Source organism: Stigmatopora argus, chromosome 2 (assembly GCF_051989625.1).
Source record: "Stigmatopora argus isolate UIUO_Sarg chromosome 2, RoL_Sarg_1.0, whole genome shotgun sequence".
Classification (NCBI taxonomy): domain Eukaryota; kingdom Metazoa; phylum Chordata; class Actinopteri; order Syngnathiformes; family Syngnathidae; genus Stigmatopora; species Stigmatopora argus.
The window spans coordinates 23421952-23436057 of record NC_135388.1 but is presented as its reverse complement, the minus strand read 5'-3'; the positions used below and the strand labels follow the sequence as shown (position 1 = coordinate 23436057).

At 40.2% G+C, this 14106-nt stretch overlaps 2 protein-coding genes across 9 annotated transcripts in view; one reads left to right on the top strand and one right to left on the bottom strand.

The window, feature by feature from the left end:
- Positions 1-13261, bottom strand: part of efl1 (elongation factor like GTPase 1) — a 102240-nt gene extending 88979 nt beyond the window's left edge. The window contains exons 1-6 of one of the 3 annotated variants that reach the window (XM_077594839.1): positions 13029-13261; positions 12541-12731; positions 12348-12446; positions 12168-12235; positions 8387-8471; positions 2980-3113 (exon numbers count right to left, since the gene is read on the bottom strand). In XM_077594839.1, the coding sequence (XP_077450965.1) occupies positions 2980-3113; positions 8387-8471; positions 12168-12235; positions 12348-12438 (378 nt within the window). In that variant the 5' untranslated portion in view covers positions 12439-12446; positions 12541-12731; positions 13029-13261. Of the gene's footprint in view, positions 1-2872; positions 3114-8386; positions 8472-12167; positions 12236-12347; positions 12447-12540; positions 12974-13028 lie in introns of those variants that run through there. The other 2 variants (XM_077594840.1, XM_077594842.1) reach the window with 2 other exon arrangements.
- The window catches only part of spg21 (SPG21 abhydrolase domain containing, maspardin), a 57509-nt gene continuing 56111 nt past the window's right edge, over positions 12709-14106 (top strand). For 2 of the 6 annotated variants that reach the window (XR_013298945.1, XM_077594846.1), the window contains exon 1: positions 12712-13675. Coding sequence is in view for 5 of the 6 variants with exons in the window: in XM_077594846.1 (XP_077450972.1) it covers positions 13613-13675 (63 nt within the window). In the remaining variant the exon portion in view is untranslated. Of the gene's footprint in view, positions 13676-14106 lie in introns of all 6 variants that reach the window. The other 4 variants (XM_077594845.1, XM_077594848.1, XM_077594849.1 and 1 more) reach the window with 4 other exon arrangements.

The window sequence follows — 14106 nt, the reverse complement described above, 5'->3', positions numbered from 1 at the left end:
ATGACTATCTAAATATGAAGTATACATTTAAAAATGTAACTACTTTAAATACTGTACTCGCAGTGAAAATAGTTCCTCTTCGCTTGATATAAATGCAAAAAAAAAAGGGAATGGGATGTTGGAATAATCATTATTATAAATGTGTTTGCAATGGTTACTTAGGAATAGAAAGCCTTATTATAAACATGCTTACTATATTAATCAATATATTTGCTTATTAGGAATAGTAATGCTCATCCTGAATATGTAACAATATTAAACGATACATATATGTGTTGAACGCTGTGCTTTTATGTTAGAGTTATTGGCATTAATAAAAGCCATTTTAATGCATGCCTTGCTAAAGTAAGGACTGGTTCACATCAAGAGGACAGGGAATGGCCATGGGCATGGAGAGGTCTCACAACAATTGCTCTTGGGAACTGCGAACTGTTTTCGGCTTCGGAGGACTCACGACAGGTGCTCTTGGGAACTGAGGACTGTTTACGGCTTCGGGAGGAGGACTCACAACAAGCGCTCTTGGGAACCAAGGACTGTTTCGGGAAGATTCGACAGGACGTACAATTGTTTTGATAACTGCAAAATTGTTGTGAGACTCTACGAATGTTTAGACTTCTGTGGGGCATGGCGTTAAAACCTTATGAATAAATTAGCGAAACGGACTTCGAGTTGTTAGAATTATCCTGACGGGAGTCGCGGATGGATGTATTCTCTCTTGCGAGAATTAAACAAAGATATGACTTCCGATGCCTTTTTATTGAAAGCTGAATACGGAAAAACCCAAGGATAAACCTACAATTGGATGAACCTAACATGGGATTTTAGACCAAGTCCTTTGTCTTCTTGTGGCATGGGTCCATTGTCTGCGACATTCGCGGGATTACTGTACTCGCCTGACAAAACATGTCAGGTAACAAAAACGACCTACCGTATTTACTCGCGTATAAGTCGCTTTTGTCGGACAAAAAATAATGACTGAAGAGGGTACGGCTTGTATGCGCATAAAAGCACGACATGCACAAAACTGCAAGTTGACTGCGTCGTGACGTTATGACAAGCGAATGCGGTGGATACGGCCATTTATTTCAAAATAGAGAAAAGATAAACAGATAAAACGCTAAACAAAATTTATTTTGACGTCTATGAATGAAATTCAAGAAAAAAAACGTACGTATCATGCACAAAACGTGAAAATGTTCTCGTCACTGCTCACTCGGGGCACAGCCATCTTACCTAGGGCGCTGCCGTCTAAACCTATAAAAAAGATAGGCCGCCTAAGATCCGGCCGACGCCACGGGTAGGGGCCAACGAAGCTGTGGCCGACGCTGCGGGAATAGACTGTCTAATCGTTGGCCGACTGGCGGGGGAAATTAAACTTCCACCGTAGCGTCCACCGTAGCGTCCACCGTAACGTTGCCCGGGTCTCACATTTCCCCCCCAAAAATCCTCCTTCGCTGATGCTCTCTGCCGTCCAATTCAAGTTTTATTTTCAAATAAGCGACACGGCTTAAGGATGCATGGGGCTTGCATTTCTGATGATAAAAATAAATAAAATTAACAATATAATAAAAAATAATAATAAAAATTAAGAATAAAAATAAATCTACCCTCACAAAGGGTCCCAGCCGCTCAGAAAGCTCTATTTTCATTTAAAAATGATGGCCGCCGCCCGCTGCCCGCCTGTCTTCCGCCATTTTCTTAGTGGCAAGCTGAATGCAGGGGAGTGGCTTCCGCTGGCAAGTTTCAGCATGGATTTTCACATTTTTTGAAGGGTTTTTTTCCAGAAAAAACATCTGTGATATAGTGAATCCGCGAAAGTTGAAGCCACGATTTTTGATGGAATACTGGATTGTTTGTTGTTCTTCGCCATCCACTTAATCAATGTGCAATTACACTTAATTCGAGTAAAAGGTATGTTTTTCTCAGTTAGATGATCCCAGGCATTACTTCAGTCCTGCGACGAATTTATTTATCTTTAATTTGGAAGAAAAAAAACATTATTTTACAAGTAAGGTTCAGCGAATGCGCATATGAAACTGGTGGGGTTCGGTAGGTTAAGAACCGCTGCCTTAAGCATATCGAGGAACGTCAATATTTAGGAGGCATTTTCAACGGCGACTCAAAAGCCCCAAAAAAGTATTTTTCCACCGGTGATGTGCGAGATGATGTGCGAGAATTCACTTGCAACAAAAATGGAAATGGCAAAAGTAGTGCATCTTGCTTATTGTTTCTTTGGCGGTGAGTGGCAACCACTTCAGCGCCGAAGAAGAAGCTTCTGCCATTTTTTATCCCGTCTTCCATTTGCGAGTTTTAGCAAGGATTTTGATATTTTTATGAAGTTTTTTTATGTAACACTTAAGATGAAAAAAAAAACAAGATGTACTTCAGCCACGAATGTTGAAGCCGCGAAGTGATGAAGGATCACAGTACGTTCAATCATTTATTTTTGAACACTCGGACAGGATTCTATCAATAAATTGGTGTGTAAAAATCCATCAAAGTGGGACTTAAAACACATTACAATAAAATTGGATTTTGTGTTAGCTTCTCTGCCATTTAAATGAAAAATTGAATCACTGCCTATTTTTATACAGTATTTTTATATACACTATGTATTTTTTATTTGCTTGCTACGCGGCCATATAATGCATCCTTCCCTGGGTGTGTTTTTGTCTAGCCCCATAAAATCGCGAGCTGCTTAACTTTGAGCCCTTTGATTGGAAAAAAAAAATCCAATCAAAAGTTTTAAAAAAATCTATAGCAGGATTTGACTATTTGTTGCAGTACAGAAAAAAACATGTATATTTTATAATAATGGAACTTTGAATCGGTGTTTGTGAAACGGCTATTGAGGATTTTATTTTTTATTCACCTAGAGAAACCGGTCTGGCTTTTATCTTTAAATCTCTGTAGAACTTTAGTTATCAGTCCTGGAAAAAAAAGAATGTCTATCATTAGAGGAAAGCAAAAAACACATACCTGAGCGCATACTCCCTCTACAGCATCCACAACAACAATGGCTCCATCACACAGCCGGACAGCAGTGGAAACTTCGGACGAGAAGTCAACGTGCCCCGGAGAGTCAATCAAATTTAGTAAGTAATCTCTTTCACCTGACACCAAAAAAAAAACAGTTCATTACAATAAATCCGAAAAGTTCTTAATTTTTAGCTTGTGAAAACTATTTCAATATTACCAGTATATACAGGCATTTGTCATGGAAGTAAAACAAGAAAATAAAAGTTTGTCACCAAGTTAGTCAATGCCTTAGATTACTTACCACTCCCTGGAAAAAGTTACATGCTTTTCAGAATACATGTTGCATTATTTGATATTGTTCGGCTGACGTAATAGTCAGAAGTATTTTATGTGATAATTACTAGGATGGCCCACAAATTGAAATTTTAGTTCTTATTTGCAGTATAAATCAAGTGGGGAAAGGGATTCTTTGCACTTGAATAAACTAAGCATAAGGCTTAGCTTCACACAAGACAACCAATTCTTGGTCGCGAACTGAATTGTCATGCACAGCCTCGGTGTCAAACCAAAATTGCAAAATTGAAATAATCATGTGAACAAAATAGCATAAGTATTAAGTAATAAAACAGCTAGAAGTAATTGGCAGAAAAACTTTGAATGTTACTTAAATCCCAACCGCCACAATGCATGGTGGGGGGCATGAGACTGTTATTAGTGTTCCAGCCATAAATGTTTATCTCAAAAAGGCATTTGACACCATCAACTACCAGATACTGCTGGCTAAACAGTCTATTTTAATTTTTCACCAAGCACGCTAAATTGGATTGAATCATACTTATCTGTAAGATCACAGTGCGTCAGGATACAAAACACAAGATCTACTTCGCGGAATAACAGCCTTGGGATACCGCAGGGGTCAGCGCAAGGCCCACTCATCTTCAGTCTTTCTATAAATGATCTGTCAAGCTGTTGTCCTTCAATTGTCACCTGCCAAATGTATGACGATGATGCCGTTCTATATGTCCACGCGAAAGACAAAAAACATGCTGCGCAGGAACTCACAGATGCAATGAGCGTGAATAAATGGCTTGACAAATCCCAACTACACTTAAACATATCGAAGACTGTCTGTGTGAACTTCTCACAAAGAGCGACAAATAACAGTTACCCTAACGTTTTTGTCCAAGGAAAAACAATCAATGTAGTCCAAGACTATAAATACCTAAGAATCACTCTTGACTCTCCACTTGTCTTTAAACTGCAGATTAAAAAAACACAATAAAATTAAATTCAATGTCTAATTTTAGGTTCATTAGAAACAATCTAATGCCTGAGTCGGTAAAATTACATTTTGACACAATGATCATACCACACATGGCCTACTGCCTAACAAGTTGGTCATCGGCCTGCAAAACTAAAACCATTTATAAGCAAGCTTTGAAAGTATTGGATAGAATGCCAAAAAATGCACCACCACTCTCAGATATTTAAAAAAAACACAAATGCCTGAAGTGGAACAATACTGTTAAATATGCAGATGCCACCTTAGTTTCCAAAATCATCTATAGTTGTGGTCAAAAGTTTACATACACTTGTGATGAACATAATGTTATGGCTCTCTGGAGTTTCCAGTTATTGCTACAACTCAGATTTTTCTCTGATAGATTGGAACAGATACTTCTTTGTCACAAAAAAACATTCATGAAGTTTGGTTCTTTTATGACTTTATTATGGGTGAACAGAAAAAAAGTGATCAAATCTGCTGGGTCAAAAATATACATACAGCAGCGCTAATATTTGGTAACATGTCCCTTGGCCATTTTCACTTCAATTACCGTATTTTCACGACTATAAGGCGCGCATAAAAGTCAATTTTTTTCTCCAAAATAGACAGGGCGCCTTATAATGTAGAGCGCCGCCGGGCGCCGCTGGGCGCGAGCGGCGGTGCCGACAAACTTATACAGCCAAACCACATAACCAACATGGACGAGGTGCCGCTGACTTTCGACATCCCGATGAACCACACTGTCGAGAGGAAGGGGACCAGCACGGTGGCGATACGAACAACGGGGCACGAGAAGTCGGCTTTTACTGTCGTTCTCGCTTGCCATGCTAATGGGCAGAAGCTAACACCAATGGTGATCTTCAAGCGAAAGACTCTGCCTAAAGAAAAGTTTCCAGCCGGCGTCATCGTGAAGGTGAATCCAAAGGGCTGGATGGATGAGGAGAAAATGTGAGACTGCTACGTGACGTATATGTCAAGCGAGCAGATGGATTTTTTCACGGCTCGCCGTCTGTTTTGATTTGCGACTTCATGCGTGCTCATCTCACAGCAACGGTTAAAAACCAGATCATGAAAATGAACTCAGAGCTTGCCGTCATTCCCAAAGGCTTGATCAAAGAATTACAGACGCTGGACATCGACATCAACCGGGCTTTCAAATCAAAGTTACGAGCGGCGTGGGAGCAGTGAATGATCGCTGGCGAACACAGCTTCACGAAAAGTGGCAGGCAGCGCCGGGCTTCTTATACTACGATTTGTCAATGGATCGTTGCCGCCTGGGCGAACGTGTCTGCTTGCACGGTTGTTCGAGCTTTTGCCAAAGCCGGCATAATTTTTTAGGAGCCACATGGAAATGACGGTGACTCTGAGAACGAAGAGAGGGGGGTGGGCGGCTATTTGGAAGGCTCATTTGGGCAATTGTTCAATTCTGACACAGAAGATGAGGAGTTTGAGGGATTTGAAGGTGATGATGACTTGAGTAAATTGTAAAATGTCCAAATAAAGCACTACCGAACTCAGTTTTGCTTCCGTTGCCTTTTTAAAGCGTGTTTTTAGCGTGTGGGTGTAGCGCAAGAACTATATTTCCCAGCAGTCACTGCGCACCGGAACCCGGAAATAAACTGCTTCCGGTAGCCAGCGCTATTGCGTTTTGATGTTCATCCATATATAATATATATGCGTGTAATGAAACGGTGCGTGCTTTGCTAAAATACAGAAATAGCACTCGTTACTGACACTGCGGCGTAAAATACGATACGCCAAATAGTCGTGAAAATACGGTAAGCGCTTTTGGTAGCTATCCACAAGCTTCTGGCAAGCTTCTGGTTGAATCTTTGACCACTCCTCTTGACCCAATTGGTGCAGTTCAGTTAAATTTGATGGCTTTCTGACATGGACTTGTTGCTTCAGTATTGTCCACAAGTTCTCAATGGGGTTTAAGTCAAGACTTTGGGAAGGCCATTCGAAAACCTTAATTCTAGCCTGATTTAGCCATTCCATTACCACTTTTGATGTGCGTTTGGGGTCATTGTCCTGTTGGAACACCCAACTGCGCCCAAGACCCAATTTTTGGGCTGATGACTTTAGGTTATCTTGAAGAATTTGAAGGTAATCCTCCTCCTTCATTATCCCATTTACTCTCTGTAAAGCACCAGTTCTGCTTTTTGGTGATTCTCGGTTGAATCTTCACCCGCCTGACCAATTTTCTCTCAGCAGCAGGTGATAGCTTGCGTTTTCTTCCTGATCGTGGCAGTGACAAAACAGTACTATGCACCTTATACTTACAAACAATTGTTTGCACTGTTGCTCTTGGGACCTGCAGCTGCTTTGAAATGGCTCTAAGTGACTTTCTTGACTTGTTCAAGTCAAGGATTTGCTTTTACAGATCCATGCTGAGCTCCTTTGACCTTCCCATTGTGACGTTTGTGGGCATTTGCATCCAATGAGCCCTATTTAAAAGGGCCTCAGAGAAGTCACCAGCTTTAGTCACTCAATCACTCACAAGAAGTTAAGAGGCCATGCTATGAAGCTCATTTCACTGACACAACTTTCTAAGTCACCAAAATTGCTAATTCGTGTTGCTGTATGTATATTTTTGACCCAGCAGATTTGATCACTTTTTCTGTTAACCCATAATAAAGTCATAAAAGAACCAAACTTCATGAATGTTTTTTGTGACAAAGAAGTATCTGTTCCAATCACTCTATCAGAGAAAAATCAGAGTTGTAGAACTAACTGGACACTCAAGAGCCATGACATTATGTTCTTCACAAGTGTATGTAAACTTTTGACCACAACTGTAACACAAAGCCCCTCCTCCACTGAAAGATTTTGTACAAAAAAATCCAACACATCAACAAGGGCTGGCTCTAGAGGCGACTGTGTAGTTCCCTTCAAAAAGACTGCATTCAGCCAAAGCCCCTTCTCTCTCCGTGCCACACATACCTGGAACTCAATACCAATTAACATGTGAACTCCTGTCTCTGAATCTCTTTGCCAATCATCTTAAAGCCTGGCTGTTAGACGAACAAAATTGCAATCACAACGCTGTCTAAAACTGTACGTGTGTGTATGTCTAGTATCTGTCATCGTTTATCTTCAACCTACACAAGGGACTAAAGATGGAAATTAGCCCTCGGCTACAATCTTACATATTTACATATATATGCTCATTAACATGAATGTAAATATGAGCACATGGCATTGCAAGCACAAGGTCAAGGGAAAACACTAACAACTGTTAACAACAGTCATTCCTTTTGCCCAATACGATTTATTCAGTTTTACTTTGGGTTCATAGCACCTGTATGTAAAATACTAACAGAATAAGTATAGTAACTAGTCTCCAGTACTGAAGGACAAGGTGTGGGACAGTCTGATATGGGCATTGGAGGACCACTTGGAAGGTGCATGACAAGAGTGTCCAAGATGATCATGGCAGGATTCTACCAGTTGGATTTGTGCACCACATTTTAAGGGACTTGTTAGGCCACACTTTTGTTTTATTATTAGCTCTTAGGTCGGCTGAGGGAAAGTCATGATATTTAATATTATTATTTGCCTGTAACTAGTCTCATCCTGGTCAGGAGAAGGTAATATCAGCCGGGATCATGTTGATCATTGGATACACGTAGGTTAATTCTAAGAAGGTACAAGTAACCCAGTTTTTATGGGCCATATTTCAAATCCTCAGGTACATCCAAGAAGACGATAATTTTCAACACTTGTCTAACATTGATTGCACTGACCAATCTGCGGATAATTGTACAAGCATGCTAATAGCACAATTAACACTAGCCATTTTAGCAGCCATAGCATTGTAGTGCAGACAAAACTATTTCCCATTACCACTTTTAATTGGCCATGAAAGCCAGGAAAAGCAACAAAAAAGGCAAATAAGTTTACCACTTCCGTACTTCAAACAGAGCATCGTAAAATTAGGAAAAGATGGAGGAAAATACCTGTTTAACAAGGTTAGATAATTGCAATAGTAAAAACCTCAATGTCGATGAGTTCTCGATTAATCATTGAGCTCTCAGCTCTAATGCTAACGTTTCTAACGCTGCATGTTTAATAGTTGCAGCAAATTTTGAACATCTTAGTGATTAGAAATCTCTATATGACCTTCTTGGTAATGAAGAGAAATGGCACTGGACTTCATGGTAATTCCTCTGAGCTGCTCATCCTCTCTGCTGTCAAGATATCTTAGCTGCAAACATGAAGAAAAACAGAGGTATAATTGACAACCCAAATCAATTTTAGGTACTGTATTTTCACGATTATAAGGCGCACCTAAAAGTCTTAAATTTTCTCCAAAATAGACAGGGCGCCTTATATTCCAGTGCGCTTTATATCTGGACCAATACTAAAATTGTTATCACGATAAAATAAAATAAATCAGTCGATAGGGTACACCATCCTCTACAGCTCTCACAACTACGGCATGTAGCCCCCGACTCTACTATTTTCCCCATAGAAAAAGTACTGCGCAGTGACTGCTAGATATATAGTTATTTTGTCAATACACCTAGTATGAGTGCGAGCACACTAATTTGGTGCTCGCATCATTCCGGCTGGATTTACAAAAGAACTCCTGCCGCTAGCTACTAGCTAGCTACTATTTGCGAATGGATTGTGGCCTGGACATCGACATCAACACAGCTTTACGAACGGTGGCAGGCAGCATCGGGCTAGTTATGGTAGCTACTAGCTAGCTACTATTTGCGAATGGATTGTGGCCTGGACATCGACATCAACAGCTTTACGAACGGTGGCAGGCAGCGTCGGGCTAGTTACGCTAGCTACTATTTGTGAGTGGATTGTGGCCTGGACATCGACATCAACACAGCTTTATGAACGGTGGCAGGCAGCGTCGGGCTAGTTACGCTAGCTACTACTTGCGAATGGATTGTGGCCTGGACATCGACATCAACACAGCTTTACGAACGGTGGCAGGCAGCGTCGGACTAGTTACGCTAGCTACAAGCTAGCTACTATTTGCGAATGGATTGTGGCCTGGACATCGACATCAACACAGCTTTACGAACGGTGGCAGGCAGCGTCAGGCTAGTTACGCTAGCTACTAGCTACCTACTATTTGCGAACGGATTGTGGCCTGGACATCGACATCAACACAGCTTTACGAACGGTGGCAGGCAGCGTCGGGCTAGTTACGCTAGCTACTAGCTAGCTACTATTTGCGAATGGATTGTGGCCGCCTGGACGAACGTATAAAACTCAGCGTTTTCGATGACTCATTGGGACAATTGTTCAATTCAGACACAGAAAATGAGGACTTTGATGGATTTGTGGGTGATGATGACGTGAGTACATTGTAAAATGGCTAAATAAAGTACAACTGAACTCAGTTTTGCTTCCGTTGGCTTTTTAAAAACGTGTTTTTAGCGCGTGTCCGTATGTTTAAGCTGGTGTATGTTTTGCCATGCCTGGCTGCGTCTTAAAAAACGGTGCGTCCTTTGTGTGTGTCAAATACAAAAATAGCACTTGTTACTGACACTGCGGCTTAAAATGCGATGTGCCATATAGTCGTGAAAATACGGTGTACATGATGACATAAAGTTCTAACCTAACCTAAAGATATGTGACCAATTGGACAGGGTACTGCCAGTTTGATCAAAAATATTTCTTTGTTCACCTATCGATCCCTGTCAATTGCTGAGGAAACAACATTTTAACCATAAGCAATAAACCAACTGTTGTCATTCTTTTCAGTATTTTAGCTTTTTTTCTCCCACAATTTCACACAAAGTCAGTTAATGAGTAACTAGTATTATTAGTATCATTGCAGTGGCGGGCCGTCAGGGCCTTCAAGGCCTTCTCTGCTGGCCTAAGAAATATTTGAATCATATTATATTTTGTCCATCAATACTTATTATTCCAAATGGTCTGTTAGCTTCCTTTCATTGCTTTTCCCCCTGGTTGCACTGCTTCCAGATGTGTTTTCATATTGAACCATTTAACCAATCACATTTCAGCCATTATTTGTTGCCAGATCAGATCTGCCTCAAAGCCTTCACAATCAGTTCTTGCGGGCTCTGCTGCATTAAACTAGACTGTTGCTTTTAACCAATCAGATTTCGAGTTGGCAACCCCACAATGATTTTTCATAGGCGTTAGCATTTTGCTGGCTGGGACATGTCATTGCTTTCACAAACTATGATTGGCTAGTAGGCGGGCCAAAGCAGTACCCGAGGCAGCCGAGATCGCAAACTCCACCCACTATGGCCGACAGAAGCAGAAGCAAAAACAAATTGATTCTGTTTGCTCACAAAGCTAGTTTCCAGACGGACTTTTCTAGAAAAAAAAATGAACATCATTAAGAAAGGGCGGTCAACTCCGAAGCTAGCAAGCCTGTCACAGCCGGGAAAATGGTGTGTGGGGCACTTTCAGCGCACTAACTTAGCTCCACAAGCAAATAGTATATTGTTGTGTTGATTTAATGCTATTTCCAAAACGGACTATGCCGGAAATATGACAGGACAGGCTCTACTTTCATCATTAGCTTCGATGGCGATAGGAAAGAAGGAAGAAAGAAAGGAGGATGGATATTGTGTAAAAAGGATTTTTGGTGAGTAAAATTACAAATATGGCTATATTCCTAAATAATATTTCAATTGTGGGCCAAGTTCTGATATCTGAAAAGCTCCAGTGTTTGTATTTAAGCTCCAGTGTTTGTATTTAATTACTAAATGCTGCTAGGAAGTGGATTTTACCCCATTTTGGTGCAATTTTTGCCGTTTTGCCATTGGCGTCCATCGCTGTCTTTTCCCGGGAAAAATCACCCCCCTGGCCTGGTTGTAATGTCTCAAAAGCTCCAGTATTTGTATGCAATCAATAAATGATGCTAGGAAGTGGATTTTACCTAATTTTAGTGCATTTTTTGTCATTTCACGTATGGACGTATCGACATTCATCGCTGTCTTTTTACCGGGGAAATGATACTCCGGGCCCGTTCTGATGTCTAAAAAGCTCCAGTATTTGTATTTAATCAATAAATGCTGTTTTCGGCTGGATTTTACCCCATTTTCGGGCAATGTTTGCCGGTACGCCATTGACGTTCATCGCTGTCTTTTCCCGGGAAAATCACCCCCTGGCCTGGTTTTAATGTCTGAAAAGCTCCAGTATTTGTATTTAATCATGAAATGCTGCTAGGAAGTGGATTTTACCCCATTTTTGTGCATTAATTTATTGATTATTTTTTATGTGTCGCAGCTGTAGCTGCAGTAGAGGTTTTATAGCCATAAAATAGTTTTTGAGGGTTGGATTGATACATTGAAGGCGCTACCAGAAAATGCACCGCCCGCCACTGTATTACTGTATACCTTAGACTTCGCAAGATAAATGGCTAAAGTCAAAAAAACTCCTCAGAATTCACATCCTGTTCACGGATATGGTTAGCTGAGGTTTGTCAGTGCTGATTTCTGGATAAAACGAACAACACCTTGGAGTGGTCATGAATCCATCAAATAGAGATGAATTGAGTAATAAAATAGTACAACTCAAAGTTCCCTTCGTATAAAAATCTTCCAACCAAATAGCTTTTTCCTGGCATTTACTTTGTTCTAGTATAAATGTTTATAGACGTATAAATAGTAATTTTTCAAAAAAGCTTTCATTGTGAATGTCAGGGGAATGAGAACATTTGATTCTCTCCAAAATCATGGAACTCATCCTGGATCTCAGACGGAACAAGGCCGCTCCGCTCTGCGGATCTCACTTGTACAACTTATTTTTTTATTTTTTTATTTATTGATTATTGATTTGTCTGTTTGTTTGTTGTTATTATTTGTGCACTACGTGGTGAAAGCATTAAATCTCATTATACTTGTATAATGACAATAAAAGCATTCAATTCAATAGATCGAAACCCGAGACTAAAACGTACCTTCCCTGCCTGACGAGTTGATATGATCCCATTGCTTGCCACCAAGCAATCCGCAAGAGTAGTTTTTCCTAAACAAAAATAGAATTTAAAACAGAATCATAATAAGTCACAGTACTTGAATAGTGTTGGCTGTCAAATTAACTAAAAGGAAAACGAATCTCAAAGCCAGACTTAACTCACCGTGGTCAACATGTGCCAAGATGCAAACGTTTTTAATGTTGGCTGGATTTTTCTGAAGCGCAATGATTCTGTCCAAACTTGTCTGTCCCATGGCAAATCCTAAATGAAAAACGTAAAATAAAATGATTCTTACATTAGCTCGACGATGACACAGCCATGTGTTAGGGTATAAAACAATGTCAATGAAACAAACCTGCGATCAGCGCTCATATATTGAAGGGAAGCAATATTAAATTACGACAGGACTTTCAAATTATTCCAGACACCACTCCAAGGCAGTCTGAAACGCCCAATTAATTGTAATAATTGTAGAAACTGCTATCCAACACAGCGTTCGTTGTGGTTCACGTCCCACTGGCAGCCAGATGACAATCTTAGTTCCGCCTGGAAAAACGAACGAATCGTCACGTTGCGTGCATCATGGTCATCTCGACAGCAGAAATGAAATCCAAAACCCGCGAAACTACAGAGTCACCGCATTTCTAGCAAATTTTACAACTAATTGACACGAATGATATTTATTTGCCAATGCCAAAACGAGTGCTATCATCAATATACAGCCTAAAAAGGTTCAGACGTTGACAGTATGATAAGTCTGATGCGTGCTGTGAGCCTGGTTGTTTGAGTATCGTCATTTTGTTCACAACGGAGGCGAAAGAGACTTAATTCCGATATATTTACCGATTTGAATTAGACACTTTCTCGTCGTGTGAAATGGGAGTCAAATGGTCCTGGTCCAATCTAAGTTTAGTTCGTAATTGGTTTTAAATTGGGACTGGATCAATTCAGAGAGTTATTAGTATAGGCAGTAAAGAGCGGTATAATATATGATGTCAAGAACATTTTGTGAAAATAAGCCGCATTCTGTCTGCTGCCTTAGAGTCCACAAGCAAAATCTACCGACGCAAAATGGCCACCAGTTACTTACGCCGTCAATGCTCCTTTAAGAATCCCACCCTTATATACATAGGAAACTGAAATGTGCATAATGTATTGAAAATATACACTTGCGCGACAGTCCAATAAGTGGCAGTAATATAGTTCAACCAGGGTTGCGAATTGCTAAATGTCAACGCGAACAAGAAATCACACGCCAGATATTGTTTTTGCGGAAGCTAAGAAAATCATGTGACGAAGTCAAATGTTTATGTTGAATTTATTTCGCATTTCATGCTTTTGGGGGTAATTTCGTTGACATTTTCCCAAAGAGGTGACCCCAAATAGTTTTTTTTCAAAAATATTTCAAAGATATTGGTGTTCAGCAGATGGAAGAAATCAAAGAATCTCCAGACTATACCTGGTTCAGAAGCACAGTTCCACTGAAAAGAGTAAGTAGTATTGCTCATTTTTATGCATAATATTTAACAAACGCAAGATGTATTTCTTTTCTTGTCGTTTTCAACCCCTTTAATTGTTTCTTCCCCTGCGTGTTTTCATCTCTTACTTGCTTGATATTTAATTCTACAGTTGTGCTAAATTAAAGTAAACATGACTCAGTGGGGTTGACCAAGCATGCATTATTGTAATGCCTTGGAAAATAGTTTGACTTGAAGAAAATCATTGTAGGCTACAGTGGAGAAAAAAAAGTCTCAGAGAGCAGTACCATAAACACTTAGCCATGAAGAATCATGCTGCGTTATACCAATATTGCATTTTCAATCAGAAGGACAGAGGCTAACAAGCTACACAGGGTTAGCAATGATCTTTTGAACATACAGTGGGGCAAACAAATATTTAGTCCACCACCAATTGTGCAAGT